The sequence below is a fragment of the Drosophila serrata genome, unplaced genomic scaffold (assembly GCF_035046125.1).
Source record: "Drosophila serrata isolate PLE 108 unplaced genomic scaffold, ASM3504612v1 contig_240, whole genome shotgun sequence".
NCBI classification, from domain to species: domain Eukaryota; kingdom Metazoa; phylum Arthropoda; class Insecta; order Diptera; family Drosophilidae; genus Drosophila; species Drosophila serrata.
Genome location: NW_028257138.1, coordinates 6,665,397 through 6,690,924, shown reverse-complemented (window position 1 = coordinate 6,690,924; position 25,528 = coordinate 6,665,397). Strand labels below are relative to the sequence as shown.

The window sequence follows — 25,528 nt, the reverse complement described above, 5'->3', positions numbered from 1 at the left end:
TAAATAATACTTGAGACTGACCATCGCCAAGTTCAATGCTGAGCAGAGTAGATCCGCCTGGGAACGTGTGTTGTATATAGATATAAAGCTATATACCGGAATGGAAAGACAAACGCTGGTCAATAAAAATGAGAACAAGACAAAATGGAAAAGCAACAAGGGATTTTCACCGCTGCTGCTGTCGCTGCCGCTCGTCGTTCCATAGCTAAATGGTATTTTAAGTTGGCCAAGAGGGAAAGCCGGAAGAGGAGGCGGCCACCGGCCATGTGGAGGAGAGGCGACCCGACTGCCAGCAGTTTTATGGCAGCCGCGAGAGGGAAAGCCAAGCCAAGTAGCTAAAAGAATCTATCGTTCGGTCGCGAAATGGGACAGACGGAATTTTAATTAATTCGCCCCAAGGAGTCGTCGAGTGAAAATTGAAAATTGGCTTAGGCCTCTCTCTCTCTCTCTTCCTGAAGGAGATTGCCAGGGTCTTGTGCTTTTTGTGTAGTGTTTACTGTGCAACAGTGAGTGTGAAATGTCTGCGCCTTATGGATATAGCAAGCCCACCTTTATGATAACCGACCATACCCACGATCCCTATCACCTGCCAGGGGATGAGGATAATGACCAGGATGAGGATGAGGATGAGGAGCGGCAGTCGAAGCTGCAGGAGATCATCAGTTGGCTGCATATCAGTGCCAAGCATCGCAGCAAAAGGTAGGTTATCACATCAAAATATTTTCATATTACGTATACGCCCCGGAGGGGGTGCCAAGTCTGAGTTTGTTTATATTTGTTTTTCGTTTCCGTTTTTCTCATTAGCAAAACTTCTGCCACTCTGCCTGACATTTAATTGTGGTTTTCCTTGGAAACTTTTCCTTTTTATGTCTCGCATAAGCTTCTTAATAACGGTCCATCGGTCCTCGCTTTCTGTTTGTCTTTCAAAAGAAATCAATTTGGGAACATTTTATGGAACTTAAGTTGCTGGGAAACTTGGCAGCTGGTCCCCTCTGTTTGGATTGATTACAATTGATTTGTTTCCGTTGGTCAAATATTGTGTATATAAAAAATACAAGACAAATCCAGCTGGGGTATTGTGAAATTATGCCAAATTCACCCCAGGGTATTATTTAGTACTCGCAATAGATTAAAATTAATGGAAAATCTAAGTAAATAATGGTTTGTTTTTGACAAGGCTTTGTTTTCTTTATGGGGAATTTATTTCCATGAAGATTGAATAATTACCAATGGACAGGCACATCTTGTCGCCACGGGGAATTTATACGATCCAACTTTCCAGTTAACAATGTGGTAACAAAAGCAAAATACAATACCTACTGAATTCGTAATAATAAATAAACTAAACCATAGACCCAGCTTTCTGTAAGTTTTTCCTAGAATCAAAGTACCTTTACCTCACCTGTCTAAAAAACTGATTTCCCAGTCGGTTGCTTCGGGGAACTACTATCCGATATACAAGCTGCGGATAATAATCAATAGTGTGATGCCATGGACACACGTGTGTAAAAGTACAAAGAAACTGCGCGAATATTATTAATAAACAATAGAGTCTTGCATTGCATTATATTGATTTTATTTATAGCATTTGATTTCCGTTGGACAGCCGTGATTCAGCAGCCTCCGAAGCTGTTCGAAGCTATTCGTGATATTGAGACATCCGTGCTATGTATTTTTCATCGCCTCTTATTTGTTTTGTAATTAATGGGGGCTATAAACAAATCCCACACACAAATAAAATAGCTCTGGCTGTTATCAGTGGAGTGGAAAGCTCTGAAAAACTACACACACAGTTGGTCCTCAATTAAAAGTTCCGCTTTGTTAATTAACAATTAAAGGGAAAACTTGAGATTGTAAGTCACTGAGATGTGGTCTGAGACTGAATTACAATGTAGTTGTAGTTAGATTTACAGGGTGAGTTAAAATAAAACTATATGATATATTTGCAAAGAATTGCTTATATTATTATTTATGGATGTAGCTCAATATTTGGCATTTTTTTGTATGATAAAAAGTCTATTTTAATTCTTGCAAGGTATTATAATTTTAGTCTGAAGCTTGTAACGCAGTGAAGGAATCATTTCCGACCCTATATATCATATATATTCTTGATCAGCATCAGCAGCTGAATCGATCTAACTATTCCCGGTTGAAAAGATATTTTTTTTTTAATTTTCTCGATTTTTGCAAAAAACGATAAGGGGTTACATCATTATAATTGCCAAAAATCGACAAAAATTTTAATTTTAAATTGAGTATGCTCTTTTATTGCCCTACTAAAAACTAGCATAGGAAAGGTTTCCGAATTGAAATTAATGCATTTTTGGCATAGTTATGATATTTCCAAATATGATTTGTCTAAAAAATCGTCATATAAAAATATGGATAAGTAATGATCAAAGCTTAGTTATGAAAGATTTTCTATACGATCCTAAAATTCATATTCTTACTGAAACACCCTGTAAATCCGAGATAGGTTGCTGACATATCCAACCTGAAGGCAAACTTAATTAAATATGCACTCGTTATTTACATAATTATTTTTTATTAACTCACACTGCGCAGCCAGTCTCAATTGTGGCTTGAGAAATTCCACAATTCCAATTCAATTTGCATTATAAAAGTGACTGATAAAGAGCCAAGTGTTATGGCATTTAAGTTAGTACAATCCATGGCTAATAGCATTATTCCAATGAGCACATTTTTTATTACCAGAAGTAGATCGCCTTGGCACTGACAAACTAAACCCGTTGATGTTTAGTTTGGACCTCCTCCTGGCGTAGATTAGGATAAGTTTTTCCCCTTGATCCCGGCTGCCAAGTTGTCTGACATTATGATGACATATTCGCGGTTCAACTTTGACCACAAGTGTGTAGTTTTGCGGAAACACTGTGGTGGTTTCATAGTTCCAGTGATGAGAGGTTCGCACATACATATGTATATACATAGTTTAACACCTCTTTCCTTTCTCCTCCCACTGTAAATTGCGGGTTTTCCACGCCGCCTTTTCTCTGACAAACTGTAAATACTTTTCTGTTGTTGCCAGGGATGAGCTTAGGGGCTGTAAAAGTTCCGGTTTGCACCCACTTAAATGTGTGTATATGGTGTGTGTTTGGTGTGTGCCTCTCAAGGGGGGAGGAACCAACCTTGCTCCGGCACAATTGAGTGGAAATGAATTATGTATAGACTATTATTATATGGTCTTTATGGGATTTACTTAGTAATGGGTTAGCGGAGAATGGAATATTTAAGCTTCTAACATGTCTGGCTTGGGAAAGGAGCGTTCTAAATGGTAGTAAATAATTTGTGGTTCATTAAAAGAGCCTTTAAATATTTATTTAAAAGAGATTGAGAAGTAGAGGCTTTTTAATAAATAATTTAGATAATTCAACAAGTGTTCTTCAACTTTGTCTAACTTTTCTGGCTTGAAAGACGAGTCTTTTGAAGGAGTCCTGGATAAGACCTTGTCCTAATGCAAAATGTATTATTGGAAAAATAAAAACACAAAGAACTCGAACTCGAAACTGGTATTACGTCTCACTCAGAGGAAGATAGCCGTTCGCTCATCAGCATTATTATTATTTTTATTACTATTATCATTCATTGGTTTCTATTAAAAGTGGGTGAGTGAGGAAAATTGCAAAATAAAAGAGCGTAAGTGCGAAGCTCGAAAGCAGCTCAAATGTCAAACGCTCGGGACAAGAACTAATATTGTTCGCACACGAGTTCACATTTATTGGGGGTTTTTGTGTATTTATTCGACGTGTTTCATTGTCAGTGGCAGTCGCAGCCACAGCCGTGTTCCCCGTGATTCTGCAATACTGAAAATGCGAAGGAATCGGGAAGATTGAGACGACTTGATAAATAATTCGCCTTTTGTGCCCACACGAAGCCCATGCAAATGAGAGCACGAGCGTGGGCTCAATCTCCGCGGGGACTTATCATGTTTGGCCTATAAATAAACACTTGGCCGGCTCTTAAGTTTGATAAAGCTTCAGTTCTTTATTGCAGAATTTCACTTTCTTTTTGATTTGAGGAAGTCAGTCTCAAGGAGGAGAGTGAGTCTTACTGAACTATTTTTGGCTTCTATGACAAGTGCCTTAAATTTGCGCTAATTGCTTCGATGTACGGTTTATATAATTATTAAGTCTGAGCTGAAGTAAACAAATGACTAGATGTTGGGGGTAATTAGAGGTTTCATAAACTCAGGAACCAGTTTAACTGCAAGTTTTAGCTTCAAAGATCTGAGTAATAATTTCAAAGTTCATGGAATCTAATATATAAATAGTAATTGAATTAATAAAAAGCAAAGAAAGGAAAACTATCCTTGGGAAGCCTAAGATTATGTACCATTGTAGTTTGCAATTGAATTATAGGATATTTTCGATGTCTTATAAGACAATTTTTCCTACATATAAATTTTTAAAATCTCATAACTAAGCCAAAAATTAATTAATTTCAATTCAGAAACCATTCATATGCTAGTTTTTATTATGACAATAAAACTGCAACTCAATTTAAAATGTTAGAAAATTAACATTTTTGTCGATTTTTGGCAATTTTAATTTTTTGCAAAAATTGAACAAATTTTCAAATTTTTTTTTTTAACCGGGGATAAATAGATCGATTCAGCTGCTGATGCTGATCAAGAATATATATGATTTATGGGGTCGGAAATGACTCCTTCACAGTTTTACAAGCATCTTAATAAAATTATAATACCCTGCAAGGTTATAAATATAGTTAGTTATTAAATATTTAACAAATGATATTACTGTGCATTTTATGCATTATATTTAATGATAAATGTGTGTATATAATTAGAGAAAAATGAAAAGGCATCTTAATCAGGGGAAATGACCTAGTTATTACAATTGAGATGGTATATTATAGACTCCCTATGCACTTAATGAAACGATTTTTTGTAAAATTTCTATATAAACATTATGCGGTCTCCTCAAACTTCTAATTGCTCTTATTAAGAAAGAACAGTATATAAAACTTGACCAGAACCTACACATCTCCCTGAAAGAATAAATTATAATAATTAGACCCCCCAAGAAAAGTGACCTAGTTTAAATCACAAACAAAACAGTTGAAAGTTCCCTGAATATTGAAACACCTCCAAAAACCTTTCAAGTTCAAGTTGTTGGCCATTGGAATACAAACCACTTCCAAGGCATGAACCCTCAAAAAACAAAAATAAAAAACGAACAGCATTCAACAGCTATTGAAAGCTTAGAATTCAGTTCAATTGAAGTCGCTTTTCAATCCACGACGTCCCGTTCAACCGAAAACAGCTGCGACAGCGACAGCAACAGCGGCGACGCACAAAAGTATCAGTATCAGCTATGGCAGTATATATACACATATATATATATATTTATATATATATACTATAGCGGCGTCATCGGGCATCGGACATCGGCAGTAACCGGCAGAAAAGTAACTTGGAACGCGGCGACGAGCCCGCAGATTTATTCGGCTTACAACTTTCGCTCGAAACGGACGTGCGACTTTGCCCGGTTTTTTTACAATCGCTATCGTTCGTCGAGCTTCTGTGTGTCCAAACAATAGAGTGGAAATAATACAAATAAATAATAGTTGAAAAAAACCAAAGAGATAAACCAAATCACAAAGAACGTGAAATTGAATCAAACTTAAAGTGAGCTTAGCAAATAAATACGAATTGCTTACCTTGAAGTTCACGCAGTTGCTGTGTAGAGAGAGAAGATGCAAAGGATAAGAAGACATTTAATTATGGAAATTCTTTCTTTGTTCCTTATCCTATTTCGAGTCTCTTATTACCTCTTAATTTTTTTTTTTTGGCTGGCCCAGGATAATTCTGCTCATTAAGAGCGCAATTCCTTGGTATTAAGCGCTGGTAATTAGTCTGTGTTTCTTGCTGAGTAATTGGTTGGCGGCGTCTGGTGACTGCCAGGATATATATAAAGTGACCGCAGGATTCCTCCGCCCTTCCGAACCAGGGAAGTGTGACAGGTGCCTCACACCTGCTGTTTACAGAGTCGTGATTAAAAACCTTCAAACTATCAGCCAGCGAGGCTTATGTATATCAATGCCTGGCAAATATTTCATAATTTATGGATAATACTGACATTCGTGGTCGCACCAGGCCAATCAATAATTGAGTCCCTGACAGGCCACGCAAATAAGTAATATATTAGCTTGGGACAAATTGAAACGTCGCTATAACATCATCATCATTCCCATAGAAAATGAAAACCAAAAATAATTCCTTAACAGAGCCCACAAAAGTAGGCAACGCCATCCGAAACGTGTCTGGGTTTTATGTTAGTTTCTGTTTTTCTTTTTTGGCTTTTAAAGCTTTACAAAACTTTGTCCAATGCTCATTTTAAATATTCATGCGAGTCCTAGGATCTGCCTAGCCCGAAGGACGAATAACTTTGTCAGAAATATATGATTGAAAACAACATTTATGAGGAGTGGCTTTGGCACTCTTGTGTTGGCTTTTAACAAAAACTCAAATATATTTGAAGTGATTGCCAGAGGGTTTTGCAAGGCGAAACTTTTTCGGCGTTAATTTGTTAAAGGATTTTTGGGAGGGTAAAACTTTGTCGTTGAAGAGGAAACCCTTGGGTTATATATTTCTGTGAGTTCTTTTGTTGTCAGAGTGCAATCAATTAGTAATTAGCGAAAGATAACATGAGAGTTAATGAAAATAAAGCGAGAGGATGTGTGAAAATGGGTTACAAGTGTGTGAAGTTAAACTAAGGACTTTGTAGACATATTTAAAGGTTACTAAAACCCTTATAGAGAAGAACAAATAAGTTTCAACAGCTTATTAATGTGTTAATTGGTCATAACAACTAAAACTCTTAAAGAAAGTGTTTAAAAGTTCCTGTTACAAATTTTAAATTTCCACCCCAATTCACTAGACTCTGTATATATATTTATATATTTCCCCTACTTGTTTGCTGGCTTATCCACCTTGCTAAGATATATATTACCAAATACATATATAAATATATCCTGGCCCCCTTAACGATGACATATCTTTGAAAGCAATTTCCGTTATCGCACAGGATATTTTCGGCAACATTTTCATGGTGTTTTTCTCATTTTTCCCCACTTTTTTTTGCGGCCTAAATCCAGGCAAAATGGGCCCAGCACACGTGTCTGTTTTGCATTTGACCCGTATTTTGGCCAAGTCACCCCCGCAGATGGCCAGCCATAATTTGAAATGGTTTTCGTGCGCCCATTTTTAATTATGCAGGGTTCTGGTTAAATAGGCATCCCTTTAACCAATTAGTAGCAAGGACCATAATTAAATGGAACTTAATAGAGACACACACTGGGCACACATCGGAAATCAACTGATGGCAGTCAAAGCCACAGAGATGATGACCTCGTCCCCTTTGATGTGCCATTTGATTTTGGTTGATTTGATAGCGGGGAATCGAGGCCAACACAAAACTAAATGAATATTGATTCCCAATTAGGGAATTTTTTGTTCTTGGTCAGGCGACGACTATTTTTGTCCTTTTTGGGACACTGAATAATTAATGCAGCCTGCGTGACGCAACCGTGAACTTCCTGGGGAAAGCAGCTGTTGTTTATGCTAACCTCATCAATATATATATATATATTTTCCTCTATCAGCCACCAGTGCGTATGCGTGATTCGATCATATGAAGCGACGACATAAAAGCATAAACTACATCAAAATGTACAAGAGAAAGGCCTGAACCTAAATCCTTTCGTTCCAAAAATACATTTCTTGTGATTTGCGATAATAATTATAGTATTAATAGAGTTGTAAGGGTTCAAATTCAATCAAAGCGCAAGGTTAATAACAAGTCGTGCGAAGCCACGTCAGCTGCTTAATTTAATTAAATAATTTAACACGAACCCGTCAAAATTGCGCCCACTCGGGTTCATCCGCCGCCAGTTGAGCCGTCTGCTCTCAATCCTAATCCCCATCCTCAATCTAATCACAACAATAACATCAAGACGACGTCGACAGAACCCGGCACAGTGGGTCACAGTGCCGCATCCACGATATCGCGGCGCCGCAGGAGTGGCAGTGGGAGTGGCAGCATCCACCGGAAACGCAAGGACATTTGGCCCTTCAAGATGCGGGTGAAGGTGAGCAAACGCCTGTGGCCCCACCGACAGGCGTCCACCAAGAGCGACAAGTTTCCACAGCCAAAGTAAGTTAAAAAAAAGTGATGGGAATAATAAGTAAAATACATGAAATAGGGAGTTAATATTTGTTTATATTAATTATATGAATTTATATTACTAAGTGATATTGAAGGCTCTTAATTAAACACTTTTTAAGACCTACTTTCTTAAAATTAAAATTAAATTAATTAAAATTCAAAGGTACTTAAAGCAAAAACAAGTCAGACACAAAAGTTTAAGACAATAGACAACAAATGAACATCAAAGAGAAGTTTAAGCAAAGGAAAGCAAAACCTAAGAAGCTTACAAATTAATTTTTAATAATATATTTCCAGCAAACAGAAAAGACTTTGCTTGAAATTCTATCGCGAAAGCTTATGAAAACATTTATTAAATAATATAGGATTCTTACTATAAATTCTATTAAAGTAGTGCCTTTTCTTGTGGTTAGTAACTCCTAGATGAGCTTAAGTTGTGTGTGACTCGTTACAGTGTTCCTTTGAACCTTTTACCATTACCAGATTGCGATTTTCCCCGTCGAAGATGCCAAAGTTCATGGGCCGAGAACTGTTTTGCCGTACATCTGTTAATGCACAACACTCATTCCCCTTATATCTATATGTTTATATGGTCTTTGGCTAAGGCACGTGCCTTCAAGAGAAGGAGATGGTGCCGGATGGAGTCCCGTCTCGACCACATAACATAAACATAAACATAAACATAAAAACCGAAGCTCTGTGTAAGTCCTATTTGGCAAGCTGGGCAGCAACATGTGTTGACTGAGGGAAAAACGAGAAAATCGAGAAAAACAAGAGAGAAATTAATGTCAGACATTTAATTTCCGTTTGGCCCGAACAAAGGACAAATGTGTGGAATCCTGTTTCCGTTGCCATTAATGTTTCAATATTGTGCAAGCAAGCGAGCACTTCATTGAATTTGAAAGGAGCCCCTCTTTTAGGCAGATATATTATTCTTTTGCCTATTGAATCAGGTATTGGCATTCGAGGGGAAATCCATCCATCCATCAATCGGTCTGCCAAGTGAGGCGTGCTGTTGGGTCCTAAAAGTGTCCTGGCAACGTGCCTGGCCTGCCAATTCTATTCGTTCTCTTTCTATTTATTTTTTGTGTGAAAAGAAGAGCTCCTAAGACAAATACTAATTAATTTGTTTGACCAATTGCACGCCGGCTCAGTGTCAACACGAAAAACGAAAACTTTCCCAAATTATTCTTCAATTAATTTTCAATTTGTTTGTCCCGCTGCTATTTAACCTTATTTTTGTAGCCGAATGTTGACCGAATAGAACCCACTTGGCGTATACTTAATTTTTAGCGCTGCCACATCACTCATCCGCCCCGTTGGCTGGCCGGCAAATATAAAAATGTGGGTCAGTCGCAAGTGAAAGTGAAAATTCTTGCACATAACACGAATTGCGGCGACGACCTCCAAGCAGCCAAGGTCAGCCCGAATCCTGCATTGTTCCGAGCACATTCAAAATGTGATTATGTGCCGCCTTTGCCAGGATGTGCGTTGCGTGTGTATGTAAGTGTGTGTGCTTGAAGGAGTGTCGGCGACAGTGAGTGCCATAAACATGGCACATGAATAATTAAAACATTTAATGCCCCTAAAATTGGGTTAGGGCACTGCAGCTGACACGACTTTGTGTTCCGAGGCCCTGATTGAGGCCTAAAAAGAAAGGTCAGGAAGGAATGACACAGAAAGAAGTTGGGCCTGAAAGATGGGTAAATGTCAAGTCAAGTCATTAAAATACATGATTTTATGGCTTGTTAGGTATAATTATTAGGCAAAAAAGAAAATTTCAAATACAAATTTGTACATTTTATGTAAAGAAAGTCTTTTTAGGGACACAGACAATTTGAAGCTAGGGAAACCTTTAAAATATGGCTGAAAATAAGCTAATACTTTGATTACTTATTTATTTCAATTTTAAATAAGTTAAAACTTCTTCTAAAGCAGGTGTACAATATATATTAAAACTCCAGGAAGTAGTTATAATGCTTGCTTGATTAAATAGATTTTTTCTACCCATTCATATTATTTTTAAAGCTCAGCTCATTCATATGTATCTAATACCTAACAATTCAATCAACCGCTATGCAATTCCTATAAATAATAGTATTATTATAAAGCAAATTAATGTACAAAACACCTTGTAATCCGAATAATAATGAGCAGATGTATAAATCAAACAATCTACAATTGCAATTTGATTTGTTCACTTGCTTTTTGAGTATGTAGAAAATTAAAAATGCAAATGAATGCCGGTTATGCCAGCTATTTGAATACTACAGCTGCAATTATAGCCCTTTCCCGGGGTGGGGGTATGGATTCCACCCACTACTTGGCCCTGCCCTTGGCTCTCACAGTCCAGTGTTCGATTTATGGTCGGAACGTGTGAGTATGGAGGAGCCATTGGGAACGTGAGCCATTTGCCACTCGGTGGCGTGGAGCAGCCGTTGTTTGGAAGGCACTCCGGAGGTGGCAATTGCCAATTGGAACGTGTCACTCACTGCCTCTGTGTGTGCGCGTTTCTCAATTAATTAACTTGCATTTTTCGCAGCGGAAAGTTACCGTTGCCGGCGCAAGATTTAACTTGCTAATCGAGGCCTGTCACCCTCCCTCTCCTCGCTGAACGTCCCTCGAACGCTGCGACTTAAAAATAAACTTTAAAAGTCGCTCATATGAGACACGACACGAGTGCCGAACGGCGAGTGCTGAATGCTGGATGCTGCGCGGTTTTCAGGCTTTCAATTTTCTCGAAATTAATGAAGCGTGTCGCACTGAAAGCGCCACATGAATGACATGCCCCACCAGCGGAACCAGAATGGGAAGAGGCTACACTGTGAGAATTAATTGTGATTTAATATTGTTATTTGTCCAATGAAAATGTGATACATTTAGCGCTGCCTAAGAGTATGCAATATAGTTTATAAATGCAAGTTTATTCTATGGTCACAATTCCGAATGCAGGCCTTTTTTACTTGATTATAATTAAATATATTAGGTTAGACTTTAAAATCTAATACATACTTAAATCATAAATTCTTTAAAAGTACCTATAAAATTAAACTAAAATTCTTATAATATAACTCTGGTTATATACATATTTCTTACTGTGTATAGCCATAGAACCCAAGGAAACTTAAAATTGACAACGAACCGACTGACCGACTGGATGAAATTACGCTTTTTTTTCGGGACTGTAATTTCGTTATCAACGATGTCGCACAATGACCCATATATATATAGACACATCTTCCTCCACCCTCCACACTCCACCCTCCACCCTCTATAGCCGACTTCTGGCGCAACATGTGGGTGTGTTCTATATCTGCGAGTGGGGCTTACTTAAGCTTAAGTTTGAGTTGATTTAATATTATATATCCCCGGCTTTGCGTTTGATGAGCGCGTGTTCATTTAATTTTTCAAATGGACAAAGTGCGTGCACTTTTAAATAATCCACTCTCACCCCCAACTGAACTTTAGTATCTTTTGGAAAATATATATCTTAATTGACTGGTTATTTTTAGATATTTCTTTATATCGAAGAATTAAAGAGAAATTTTTAAGAATCTTTATTAATTGTTTGGGGTCTGAATGGTTTGTTTATTTTATGAAAGTATAGCGCTCACTATTGCTTTGCTGAACATATAAATTTATAAGTTGAGGTGAAAAAATATTATTATAAATTAAGCTAGTGCGTAAATAGATTTGAATTAAATACAAACTGTAAAACCATATTAGAACTCACTCCTTTCTTTTTAAATAGCTACAATGGAAATGAATTAAAATGTTAATTAACTGAGCTAATTGCATTGCCATTCATATGTTAACAAAGCAATAAATCGTCTAGAAATTAACGAGAATTAGCTATGTCCACTGACAAAAAATAATTTATAAAATAGAAATACTGAAATGCTAAAGGTAAAATGGGTTGTAAGTTGTTATAAGTTCATTAGAAGTTACATTAAAATGCATAAACTAATCATTGCCTGTACACTTTCCTTAACGCACCTTAAATTTACCCTTAACTAGAACTTAATTTCTCTTAATGTATAACTTAATCTGTCAGTCATCAAAATGTGCAGCAACTATAGACAATTGTGGGGTTAAATAGAACTCTCTTGAAACGCAGATAAATCCAATCGGTTTAAATGGGGCGTGCCCATCGACAGGGTGTTCGTTTCCAGAGGTGTGCACATTACATTAAATGCCCCCAAATGCCTTATTCAATCCCCCTTCGATTTATACTCCATTTTCAATGCCACGACGACGTAATGCGATACCCGAGATCGCAGTCTCGTTTCAATTAAATTGCATTTCACTCTGCCACGCAAACACTTGTGGCACCAAAGCGACAGCTTGGGTCAACATCTTCCCCCAACGCCCCTCTGTTCATGCTTCGAGACCTTTTTTCATTAGCCAGAGCTGCGAAATGGCTATCATTAGAGGTGGCCGACGGTGTCGGGTAACAACTTTGGCCCTGTACCCGAACGAGCTGGATTTTCTAATCTATTGGCCGAAGAAGAGTATTACATTACCTGTGCGCATTATGCAAGCTGGCCAGAAGCACACCTGTGACGTCAGTGAGTCAGCCAGCGAGCTTGTCAGCTTTTCCAGGTGAGATTCTGGTGAGTTGGCAGAAAAGATGAAATAAGAATGAAATATGTGTAAGGGGAGTTGAGACATTATGATACCCAAATTTTAGAGCTCTCTTGATAATTGAAAATATTTATTTGGGGAATATACCGTACAACCAATTTGTTTATAACATGGCTTTTATTTATTTTATTATTCAAATAGTATTTATAATAAATAATAACCCCTGTATATTATATTTATTTCCATAAACCCAATATAACCTTTAATTCCATCTGTGTAGGGTGTGTCAAACCTGCAGCTTAAAAGTCTTTTCTGCTTATTTGGCAAATACGTCTCGTTGCGTTCCATTTTTGGGTGATATGCGTCTGCCAGAAACTCTGACAGGCTCTGATCCGGCGCCAGCTCCCCCGGGTGCCTTTCAATTACCGGTGTATAGTATAATATACAATATTATATAGCACATAGTGACTCTTTGAATTTTCGGCATCACGTTGGGTGGAAGGGTGCGTTCGGATTTGGCTCAATTTCTCGTCAGGCGTCTACGAAATTTGCATGCGAATTGAAAGCACCCTTGAACTCCAAGGTCTCCCTCAGCGGTTGAAGCAGCAGCACTCGCTGAATACGCCTTCAATTTAGGCGGGCTATTTCATAATTCGCAAGCTCCTTAACAGAATAATTGGGCCTGAAGCAGCAGCTGATTCCTCACAAATTTCCAGAATATATCTACATATAAAAATACTGCTTATATAGACTACGAAATAATGCGAAAAACCGCTCGAATTTAGTACCCATCTCGTGTCATAAAATTGTTTAATAGGAGCGGAAAAAATTGATGAAAATTGTATCGGGTTGTGGCTTAAAATAGACTTTATAATTGGAAACTATAACGTGTCAGATTAATGTTCACTATTTATGTGGATATATACATTTATATACCCCTGCAGGGTATTATTCTTTCAGTCAGAAACTTGTAAAACTGTGAAGGAGTCATTTCCGACCCCATAAATCATATATATTCTTGATCAGCATCAACAGCTAAATCGATCTATCTAACCCCGGTTGAAAATAAAATTTTGAAAATTTTTCTCGATTTTTTGAAAAAATTATAAAATTGCCAAAAATCTTAATTTTTTAACATTCTAAATTGAGTATGCAGTTTTATTGCCCTGATAAAAAACAGCATAGGAAAGGTTTCCGAATTGAAATTAATGCATTTTTGGCCAAGTTATGAAATTTTTAAAATTTGATTTATAGACAAAATTGTCACATAAAATATGGATAAATATCGACTCATAGAATGGTACTCTAAGTTTAGTCTGAAGCTTCTAGAAATGTGAAGGACTGTTTCCCGAAAAAACTAAGTATGCAGTTTTGTCGCCAGAATAAAAACGAACATAAGAAAGGTTTCCGAATTGAAATTAATGCATTTTTGACTTAGCTACGAATTTTTTAAAATTTGGTTTATAGACGAAATTGGCACATAAAGTATAGATAAATTTCGACCAAAAAATGGTATTCTAAGTTTAGTCAGAAGCTTGTAAAACTGTGAAGGAGTCATTTCCGACCCCATAAATCATATATATTCTTGATCAGCATCAGCAGCTGAATCGATCCATCTTTCTCCGGTTGAAAAAAAAAATTTGAAAATTTTCTCGATTTTTGCAAAAAATGATAAGGGGTTACATCATTAAAATTGCCAAAAATCGACACAAATCTTAAATTTTTTACACTTTCTAAATTGATGCAGTTTTATTGCCCTGGTAAAAACTAGCATAAAAATGGTATCCGAATTAAAATTAATGTATTTTTTGGCTTAGTTATGCGTTTTTAAAATTTAATTTAGTCGAAAAAACTGGCATTATTTTTATGATTATCAAAATCTTAACCAAAGCACCCTACACAATGGTGTGTAGCGCATCGCAAGATCAAAAGCATCGCAGAGCAACTGTCAAATGTGATAAATCAAGTGTAATTGAAAGAAGTGCAAATAAGCCAACGCCAGGAACAGCAACAACAACATTAACAGTAACAATGGAAGAGAGAGTGGAAAGTAAACACAGAGAGAGCAGCCACTCGACAAAGCCGAAAAATAAAAGAAACATGAACATGAACCACCTTGCCTGTGAGGGGGAGGAGGGGGAGGTAGGCGCAATGCTGCTCGGGTTAAGCCGCCCTCGCACTGATAACGAGTGCGACAGAGAGCGCACGATCGGTGTTGAGTGCACTTTTGCAGTGGCCGCGACATCGAAAGCATAAATGCGAATAATGAGCAAAGCGCGTCCAGCGAGAGATAACTGATGAAAAGCGAATTTGAGTATCAGGAAATTTGTGTGTTGTTCTTCTTTGCCGCTCTGCTTCGCCACTGCTTGCGGTGACAGCGGCTGCGCGGCGGCAGAGCCACGACTGCATTAAAACCTACAAAATAGGGTAAAAAACTGAGGACGGCAGCTAGTACCGCTCGAGCTTTCAACTGCGACTGCAACCGCCCACTGCAAACTAAGAAAAAAGAATAAAAAAACACCCCAAAAATAGTATACTATATACACTATATATATTGTGTATATATTCCGCCACGATCGGCGGCGAAATACAATACAGAACCGAAAAGGGCACGCGACAATAAAAAGCTGAAATTAGCAACAAGTGGTCAAGGCAACGCGATCCCGCCATTTAATTGAAGCTCGTCTTTCGGTTCGCAGCTCTTGCGCGCTTCTCCGCTTTTCACATTTCCCATTTCCCAGCGGCAAAATATGCGATTAACAAAGGAATTTTCATATTCTTTTCGGCTTTCCTATTAGAAGTTTCCCCGTGTGTGGGTGTGTGCGTGTGTGTGTCGGTGTGCAATTTACGTAATAATACGCTTTATTCGCGGAGATACTAGTACTCGTCGTCAAGTGTTTTGCTTTTCTTTTCTTTAATTTTTGTTGTTGTTGTTTTGCTCGCGAGTGTCACATTTCCATCCCTGACGCAGGATCCCTGGTCTCTACCCGCAAGGAAGATGGCTTACAATGCCCAGGATTACGCATTCGAGGATGAGTACGTGTGTTTTGGTTGCCAGGATAAAAAATGAATTGTGTTCTAGCATCAAGAGCCTTGTCATCGACTTTTTTTTTGTTGCTTTCTTCTATGTTCTCACCTTTAAATGCACAGTGAGAAAAAAAAGTGTAAGCGAAAGGGGATATAAATGGTCAAGGCAAAAAATTCACTAAAAACAAGCTTTTTCTCAAATTGTTTTCCTTTAAAACCTTTTATTTTAGAGCATTATTTATTATTACTTAATTATTGACAAATTCTTTGTGCTGAAAAATATAATAAGCTTCTGAAAATTAAAGTTTTCAATTTGTTTTTGGTGCCAGAATAAGAATAAAATATTGTCGAGCATTAAGAATTATGTCATTACCATTTCTGTTTTCGTCTCCAGTTTTCTTTTGCACCTTTCAATGCACAGAGAGAAAAATATAAATGTATATTAAAAGAAACTAAAATTTAAAGTATACTTTCTAATTATTTCTTTCTTAAATATTTGTCATTTGTCGTAATTTATTTAAGCAGATAATTTTACAAAGAATATTTGTTTATCACTTACTTAAATCAATTGAATTTAATTTGATAAACTTTCCAAGAAATTATTTTCTAAGTGTGTGGGTGGGTGCAAACCCAATTGAAAAACCGACAAATTGTCTAGAGATGCAGTCAAGCGGAAAACGTTTGCTTGGCTCCTGCTAATGATAGCTCCGCTCTCTATTTAAGGACCCGTCTTATGGGTGTCCTTTGTCGGTGAGTTCTTGTGTGATTCAATCTTTGACACGACCAACGCTCCCTTCACTTCAGCTGACGAAAGCCGTGACATAAAGTAGCTGTTCAACGTATTAAGAGTCATCAGCAAAATCATTTAATCATTGGCTTGAGGAGGCATCAACAAGCTTTACGCATTGCCACTTGAGTTGAGGGAAAATACTTTTTCTGGGAAATAATTCAGACAAGAGAAGGTCTCTAGTTCTACCTTAGGATGGGATAAAAGATATGAGTTCAGTATATGAGAAGAGGAACCCCTTTTAATCTATTTCTATAATTGATATTTCTATAGAACTCCTAACCCATTAAGTTCTCAACAAATCCTCATTAAACCCAATTAAAGTTCCCAGAAATCCTTTCTCTAAAACCCATTGACACTCATCACTTGAGGCAATCACAGATCTTATGACTTATGCAGGATATATACTACTGGTCGGAGCTGTCTAAGCTGAGAATCGCAATTGAGGCAAGTTCAAGACAGACACTTATAGCTGATTTGTATATATATAACATCATATTTACAGAATAAGGTGTGGGGGTTCGGTCAACAAAATCAGTGTCAGCGTTTCTTTGGCGGTCTTGTCATGTCTTTGTTTCTGTTTATGACTTGCCCTCATCGCTGTCCGTCCATCAAGCGAGCTAATTGAAACCTAAGTAAATATAATTTATGACTTATTTCGAGCACTTTTCGCTCTCTTAAGTAAATTTAGTCGGTCCGACTGAATTAAGATTTGTGTGCCACTGTGAATTCACTTGAATCGAGTGCACAAATTGCATTTATTCAGCCCGCACACGTGATGCCATGCACTCAGAATGCCTTCGGCGGACCAAGGAACCTAACCTTCCTCGATTTCTATTCCCGCTGAATCACTACAGAGCTCAGCTGCCTGGGTCCCAGTAATTATGGCAAAGAGTCATTAAACTCGCATTTGAAATGGAAGACAACGACAGACAGGCTGAAAACAGTATTTTATGGCCAGTATAAATAGACATTTTCCACTGATAACGACCTTAAGAGCGGCGGGGCACTACGACAAGTATATATAGTATCAGGTTGGATCCGATCTGGCATTGCTGCTGGACAAAAGCACTCTTTAATTGAGCTTGATCGCTGCGAATCTTTGACGAAAATCTGGACTGAAGATAGCTACTGACTTTGAAATCGGTCAGACTGTGTGGAAATTTGAATGAGAATTGCAATCATATTTTAAGTTATCATCTGGGCTACGTGACATCAAGAACGTGGTTTTTTGTGGCTGGTTTATAATGGCATATTTAGTATTAGTAAGCAGCTATGGAAATCGGAGAATGAATCATGTTTGAAGTCTATATTAACTGGAGAATATCTTTAAATAAATTAAAGTAAACATACTCCTCTATCAACTCATCTTTTTGTTTATAAAGGTTGTCAAACTTCCAAATGAATAAAATCTCCTTTAATTTCCTGAAGGCTTTCTGAGTGGAGAACTTTATACCCTTGCCAAGTATTTTTCAATCCCATTACAGCCATCTCCCATACCCCTCTGATTATCCTTTTTTGGCTAACAGACTCTGCAAATATATTTACTTAAATCTTGTTTTATGGCATCTTCTCTTTGGGAGCTCTTAGAGATCTGTTGTCAATCAGAATCCAGTAGCTAAGATGATTTCCACTTGCCATTTCCTTAACCACAATTGAGTTTCCACTTCATGTGGCATAAGCTGAAACCCTTTTTGGGTAAACAACTCCCATTTAAAGACTTTATAAGAGTCAAATCAAATGAATTCAAATTGTTGCACGCACGGGCCAAAAAGAAAAACAGATCGAATGGGAGGGAAAAAATCAATATGGATGTGCTAAAAAATTTATTGAATTGTGTGGCAGCCACGCCCAAAGCACCTGAACAAACAAATTCCAAACACACAAGTCCCCGGTATAATCTTATTAAATCTTTATTCTCTGCTTATTTTTCTTCTTTCCCGGCACCGCATTTCATTGCTCCCCGATGTGTAACAAAAAAACCACTGGCCTTGGATGGGTCCTGCTCCTGCTCCTGCTCCTGATTCTGCTACTACTCCTTGGTCCTGCTCCTGCTCCTGCTCCTGCTCCTGCTCCTGCTCCTGCTCCTGCTCCACACATGCAGCGAAGTAACAGAAGGTGCCTTACAAGTCTGGCGAACTCTGCCGGAGCGCATTCGTCAGGATCCCAGTCTAGCCTCGTTTCGCCAGGAGCACGAGCGTTTACATGGCGGTAAGTCGGTTTTGCTTTGGGGATGGACTCCTTCCTGGAACACATAATTTCCTCTTTTTTATGTCTGGCTGTTGCTACCTTTTTTTATTGCCGTAATTATTGTTGAATTTTTTATTGCCATTTACGTTGGCGTCGCCATTGACATTGGACAACGACGGCTGGCCGAGTCCGGGTTTCGCCCCGATTTGCATACCGAAAAGAACTCAAGTCCCAAGCTTATCTTCAATTGTTTTGATGGACGCACTATTTGGGGGCTTAGCAAATTATGATAATAATACCCAGCAGCTTCCTTCTCTCTCAATTTCCGTCACATGATGTCATAATGAAAGTGGACATTGGTTTCCTTCCATAAATTAAAGACCTCAAAGAAATTATAAGTATAGTTTTTATTTAAATTAAACTCAATTCACACAGGAACTATCATTACAAGCAATTTCTATATTTTCATAGTCTAACTTTAGTGTCAAATCCTTTCGTGTATCCTTTCGCGGTCCTTAGTAATCAGTCAGTTGGTCAGTGTGTCCTCCAGCTTTCGTCCAGGGCCATTGATGTGTATTTATAGCCACAGCGAGTCGTTTACTTTTGCCAATAAAATACAGCCAACACGTGGCAGGTGGCGGCTGGATGAGGCCCTTTCAAAAGTTGCGACAGTTGTCCGCGAGTTGTCCTTCCGCCAAGAGCTGCGAATGAGTAAATTTTCGCATAAATATTTGCCCATTTCTGGCCAGGGTTAAGTCAACGCCAGACTGCTTTTATCTTTAAACACTTAACTTGGATTTCTTTTTCTCCCAGCAGACGTTGATCCTTTGCGGGCGGAGGAGAGTGAACTCCGGGTGGAGAATGGACATCACGAGGAGACGGCATTGGCCAACACACAGACGGCCTTCACACAGATCGGGATCAATGTGACGAATGAGGCGGGTCAGGTGCGAGTGCTCGACGGCAGGTTCGTAGTTCTGTGACTCTCGAGTGTCAGTTACGTAATTAGTGCAACCAGTTTTCTGTGATTCCCCGGGCCATTTGCAGGGATCTGGAGAACAACAATGACGATCAGCATGATGAGGGCGAGACGCATGGAAAGAGTTTGGTAAGAATACTCTTCGGAAAGCACTCAAAATATGGACTATTTTTACCTTAATTGATGTTTATCCTTGCAGATCCGAAAGTATCTTATTTGGTTCAAGATTGCCGTGCTCCTGGTGGTCTGGTGCGTCTTCACCGCCTTCCTCATGTCCAACAACGAGCATGTGGATCAGCTCAGCCTCATAAGTGTTCCTAGGAATAGCTCTTCGAGAGGTGAGTTAGCTTTAAGAAATATCTCAAGAAATGTATATAAAATGTCTATATTTTTCTAGTGTTTCCCATTACCACAGCCAGTCTGCAAAGGATTGGTCTGGGCCTGCGAGGACCATTTAGGTTGCAGGAGAACGAGCTGGCGTTGAACGATAGCGTGCCGCTGCCCGTGCTCCAGGTCCAGGTGATGCGCAGCTACTTCGATGCCGAGGGCTTGGAGATCTACATTGAGAATGCCAGCCAGGTGTGGCAATTGGATGTGGTCTATCCGGACCTTATCGATGCCACCAAGGACACGAAGAAGCAGCGCACCTTTGAGCTGAGTGCCAGCGATCCGCTGTGGCTGGCACAGGCCAATCGCACGGAACTGAGCTTTGAGTTCACCAGCAGCATCGAAGGCGAGTTGCCGCTCCAGTTGAATGTGGATGAGTCCCCGATCTACAAGCGAGATGGAGTCATCTATGCGGCAGCCGTCCTCTGCGGCCTGTACGTGATGATCATCTGGGAGATTGTGAACAGGACCTTTGCGGCCATCATTGCTTCCACATTGTCGGTGGGCATACTGGCTGCCCTGAATTCGAGACCCTCGATGGCCACCATTATGGGTTGGATCGATGTGGAGACTCTGCTGCTGCTCTTTGGCATGATGATCCTGGTGGCCATTCTCTCCGAGACGGGTGTCTTTGACTATCTGGCTGTTTATGCCTACAAGATCACCAATGGCCATGTGTGGCCACTCATCAATTGTCTGTGCCTGTTCACGGCGGTCCTCTCCTCCTTTTTGGACAATGTCACCACCGTACTGCTGATGACACCGGTCACGATACGACTCTGTGAGGTCATGTGCCTCAATCCTGTGCCCATACTGATGTGCATGGTCATCTACTCGAATATTGGTGGAGCCTTGACGCCGGTGGGGGATCCCCCGAATGTCATCATTGCCTCGAATAGCTACATATCCAAGAATGTAAGATTATTGGGATATATTGGGAGATCTTTCTAGTTTACAATTAATATTGGAATATGTTCCCAGGGCGTCAACTTTGCCGTCTTTACGCTGCACATGTTACCCGGAGTATTGCTGGTGATGGTGCAAACCTACATCCAGCTACGTTTCAAGTTCCGCAACATCAGTGATTTGCAGTTCAAGGACTCGCCGGAAGTGGAGGAGCTGCGTCATGAGATCCATGTGTGGAAGCGAGCAGCTGCCAGCCTCTCGGCTTACTCCAAGGACGAGGAACTTGTGCGACAGACGCTAATGAAGAAGGTGAACCGCTTGAAGAGAAGCCTCAAGAAGCGCATGACGGCGGTGATTGAACCGGCACCCAACTATCAACAAACTCTGGCCAATCTTCAAGCAAAGGTAGGTGAGTTCTTTTGTGATATATCCTGATTATAATTCTATATATTTCCTGCAGTATCCCATTCGCAACAAGCCTCTGCTAATCAAGTGTTCGGCAGCTCTGCTATTTGTGATCAGTTTGTTCTTCTTGCACTCGGTTCCGGAACTTCAGAGATTATCATTGGGCTGGACCGCTTTGCTGGGAGCCATATTCCTGATCATTCTGGCCGATATTGAAGATATGGAGGCCATACTGGCACGCGTAGAGTGGTCTACGCTGCTGTTCTTTGCAGCTCTCTTTATCCTGATGGAGGCCCTAACGGAGTTGGGTTTGATTGAGTGGATTGGCAATATGACGGAGGGCATTATCCTGGGTGTGGGCGAGGATCAACGTTTGATGGTGGCCATTCTGATAATACTTTGGGTGAGTTGTGGGATGAAAGATCATTTTTTATTTAATATATTTAACTTTGTTTTAATCTAGGTTTCTGCTGTGGCCTCGGCTTTTGTGGACAACATTCCGCTGACCACAATGATGGTTAAGATTACCATTTCATTGGCCCAGAACAGCACCTTGAATCTGCCGCTGCAGCCTTTGGTTTGGGCCCTGGCCTTGGGCGCTTGTTTGGGAGGTAGGCTCTTCAGGGATATTATATTAAATATATAAATTAATTTATGTGTATATTGCTCCTTCAGGGAATGGCACACTGATTGGAGCTTCGGCCAATGTGGTCTGTGCCGGTGTGGCCGAGCAGCATGGCTACAAGTTCACCTTCCTGCAGTTCTTCAAGTGGGTTTTTCATTTAAATTCCCTTGAAACTTTATTAATACTCAATTATTTAATCGACAGAGTTGGCTTTCCCATCATGATTGGCAGCATTATAGTGACTACAGGGTATCTGCTCGTCTCGCACTCCCTGTTCGCGTGGCATTGATGAAGGGCCCCCATCTAGGAGTTGACTGTGTCGATTTCGCAACAAGGCGCACTTTACCTCGTTACCTAACGGACAGGACCTGTTCCGGCAGATGCCGCACTCAACGCGATTTCCACGGAATTTCAATATCCTATACGCAGGCTATAGGAGTTAATTCTAAGGCATGTTGGCGACCAAAAACAAAAACTAAAGAAATATAGAAACCGAAACAGAAACAGAAACGAAGAAAATTATATTAAATATACATTTATTTTTACACATCGTTGTTAGTGTAGTGCGTAGTCTAAACAACAAACAAACAATTAAGAGAATTATAATAAATAAATTAATTATTTACAATTAATAATGTCGCTGAACTGTGAAACAATTGTTAAATGTTAAATGTATGAATACGAAATAAATAAAAATGAATCAAAAAGCTACATTTTTGGCTTTATATTATGTTATAACACTTTTAAAATTTGATTTATAGACAAAATTGTCACATAAAATATGGATAAATATCGACTCATAGAATGGTATTCTAAGTTTAGTCTGAAGCTTCTAGAAATGTGAAGGACTGTTTCCCGAAAAAACTGAGTATGCAGTTTTGTCGCCAGAATAAAAACGAACATAAGAAAGGTTTCCGAATTAAGTTTAGTAAATTTTTGACTTAGCTACGAATTTTTTAAAATTTGGTTTATAGACGAAATTGGCACATAAAGTATAGACAAATTTCGACCAAAAAATGGTATTCTAAGTTTAGTCAGAAGCTTGTAAAACTGTGAAGGAGTCATTTCCGACCCCATAAATCATATATATTCTTGATCAGCATAAGCAGCTGAATCGATCCATCTTTCTCCGGTTGAAAAAAAAAATTTGAAAATTTTCTCGATTTTTGCAAAAAATGATAAGGGGTTACATCATTAAAATTGCCAAAAATCGACACAAATCTTAATTTTTTAACATTTTAAACTGAGTATGCAGTTTTATTGCCCTGGTAAAAAACAGCATAGGAAAGGTTTCCGAATTGAAATTAATGCATTTTTGGCCAAGTTATGAAATTTTTAAAATTTGATTTATAGACAAAATTGTCACATAAAATATGGATAAATATCGACTCAAAGAATGGTATTCTAAGTTTAGTCTGAAGCTTCTAGAAATGTGAAGGACTGTTTCCCGAAAAAACTGAGTATGCAGTTTTGTTGCCAGAATAAAAACTAACATAAGAAAGGTTTCCGAATTAAGTTTAGTAAATTTTTGACTTAGCTACGAATTTTTTAAAATTTGGTTTATAGACGAAATTGGCACATAAAGTATAGATAAATTTCGACCAAAAAATGGTATTCTAAGTTTAGTCAGAAGCTTGTAAAACTGTGAAGGAGTCATTTCCGACCCCATAAATCATATATATTCTTGATCAGGATCAGCAGCTGAATCGATCCATCTTTCTCCGGTTGAAAAAAAAAAATTTGAAAATTTTCTCGATTTTTGCAAAAAATGATAAGGGGTTACATCATTAAAATTGCCAAAAATCGTCACAAATCTTAATTTTTTAACATTTTAAACTGAGTATGCAGTTTTATTGCCCTGGTAAAAAACAGCATAGGAAAGGTTTCCGAATTGAAATTAATGCATTTTTGGCCAAGTTATGAAATTTTTAAAATTTGATTTATAGACAAAATTGTCACATAAAATATGGATAAATATCGACTCATAGAATGATCTAAGTTTAGTCTGAAGCTTCTAGAAATGTGAAGGACTGTTTCCCGAAAAAACTGAGTATGCAGTTTTGTCGCCAGAATAAAAACTAACATAAGGAAGGTTTCCGAATTGAAATTAATGCATTTTTGGCCAAGTTATGAAATTTTTAAAATTTGATTTATAGACAAAATTGTCACATAAAATATGGATAAATATCGACTCATAGAATGATCTAAGTTTAGTCTGAAGCTTCTAGAAATGTGAAGGACTGTTTCCCGAAAAAACTGAGTATGCAGTTTTGTCGCCAGAATAAAAACTAACATAAGGAAGGTTTCCGAATTGAAATTAATGCATTTTTGGCCAAGTTATGAAATTTTTAAAATTTGATTTATAGACAAAATTGTCACATAAAATATGGATAAATATCGACTCATAGAATGGTATTCTAAGTTTAGTCTGAAGCTTCTAGAAATGTGAAGGACTGTTTCCCGAAAAAACTGAGTATGCAGTTTTGTCGCCAGAATAAAAACTAACATAAGGAAGGTTTCCGAATTGAAATTAATGCATTTTTGGCCAAGTTATGAAATTTTTAAAATTTGGTTTATAGACGAAATTGGCACATAAAGTATAGATAAATTTCGACCAAAAAATGGTATTCTAAGTTTAGTCAGAAGCTTGTAAAACTGTGAAGGAGTCATTTCCGACCCCATAAATCATATATATTCTTGATCAGCATCAGCAGCTGAATTGATCCATCTTTCTCCGGTTGAAAAAAAAAATGTGAAAATTTTCTCGATTTTTGCAAAAAATGATAAGGGGTTACATCATTAAAATTGCCAAAAATCGACACAAATCTTAATTTTTTAACATTTTAAACTGAGTATGCAGTTTTATTGCCCTGGTAAAAATCAGCATAGGAAAGGTTTCCGAATTGAAATTAATGCATTTTTGGCCAAGTTATGAAATTTTTAAAATTTGATTTATAGACAAAATTGTCACATAAAATATGGATAAATATCGACTCAAAGAATGGTATTCTAAGTTTAGTCTGAAGCTTCTAGAAATGTGAAGGACTGTTTCCCGAAAAAACTGAGTATGCAGTTTTGTCGCCAGAATAAAAACTAACATAAGGAAGGTTTCCGAATTGAAATTAATGCATTTTTGGCCAAGTTATGAAATTTTTAAAATTTGATTTATAGACAAAATTGTCACATAAAATATGGATAAATATCGACTCATAGAATGGTATTCTAAGTTTAGTCTGAAGCTTCTAGAAATGTGAAGGACTGTTTCCCGAAAAAACTGAGTATGCAGGTTTGTCGCCAGAATAAAAACGAACATAAGAAAGGTTTCCGAATTAAGTTTAGTAAATTTTTGACTTAGCTACGAATTTTTTAAAATTTGGTTTATAGACGAAATTGGCACATAAAGTATAGATAAATTTCGACCAAAAAATGGTATT

The 25,528-nt window shown here is 38.2% G+C and overlaps 1 protein-coding gene and 1 long non-coding RNA gene across 7 annotated transcripts; one reads left to right on the top strand and one right to left on the bottom strand.

The window, feature by feature from the left end:
- Nucleotides 1-159: 159 nt before the first annotated feature.
- Nucleotides 160-22,805, top strand: hoe1 (OCA2 melanosomal transmembrane protein hoepel1). Of its 6 annotated transcripts, none has more exons than XM_020950401.2 (12): nucleotides 5,420-5,665; nucleotides 7,642-8,192; nucleotides 18,707-18,813; nucleotides 19,609-19,759; nucleotides 19,840-19,900; nucleotides 19,971-20,109; nucleotides 20,169-21,073; nucleotides 21,140-21,469; nucleotides 21,525-21,872; nucleotides 21,933-22,080; nucleotides 22,145-22,238; nucleotides 22,299-22,805. In XM_020950401.2, exons 2-12 carry the CDS (start codon nucleotides 8,116-8,118, stop codon nucleotides 22,381-22,383), a joined length of 2,445 nt encoding a protein of 814 aa, XP_020806060.1. In that variant the 5' UTR covers nucleotides 5,420-5,665; nucleotides 7,642-8,115; the 3' UTR covers nucleotides 22,384-22,805. The 6 variants fall into 6 exon arrangements, with proteins under 6 accessions (XP_020806059.1, XP_086687088.1, XP_020806060.1 ...); XM_086830960.1 differs by having other exon boundaries at nucleotides 19,811-19,900; XM_020950400.2 differs by lacking the exons at nucleotides 5,420-5,665; nucleotides 7,642-8,192 and adding an exon at nucleotides 160-699.
- On the bottom strand, nucleotides 1,555-3,023 carry LOC147644014 (uncharacterized). Its single transcript, XR_015271226.1, has 2 exons — nucleotides 2,557-3,023; nucleotides 1,555-2,494 (listed from the first exon to the last, which is right to left on the bottom strand). It is a non-coding gene; the product is annotated as an uncharacterized LOC147644014 (long non-coding RNA).
- Nucleotides 22,806-25,528: the final 2,723 nt, after the last annotated feature.

Bases quoted from the DNA above. Each gene is read 5' to 3' on its own strand.
- hoe1 (XM_020950400.2), top strand. From the start codon at position 518: ATGTCTGCGCCTTATGGATATAGCAAGCCCACCTTTATGATAACCGAC. The intron at 21,074-21,139 runs GTAAGATTATTG...ATATGTTCCCAG, and splicing joins ATAGCTACATATCCAAGAAT to GGCGTCAACTTTGCCGTCTT. The intron at 22,239-22,298 runs GTGGGTTTTTCA...TTTAATCGACAG, and splicing joins ACCTTCCTGCAGTTCTTCAA to AGTTGGCTTTCCCATCATGA.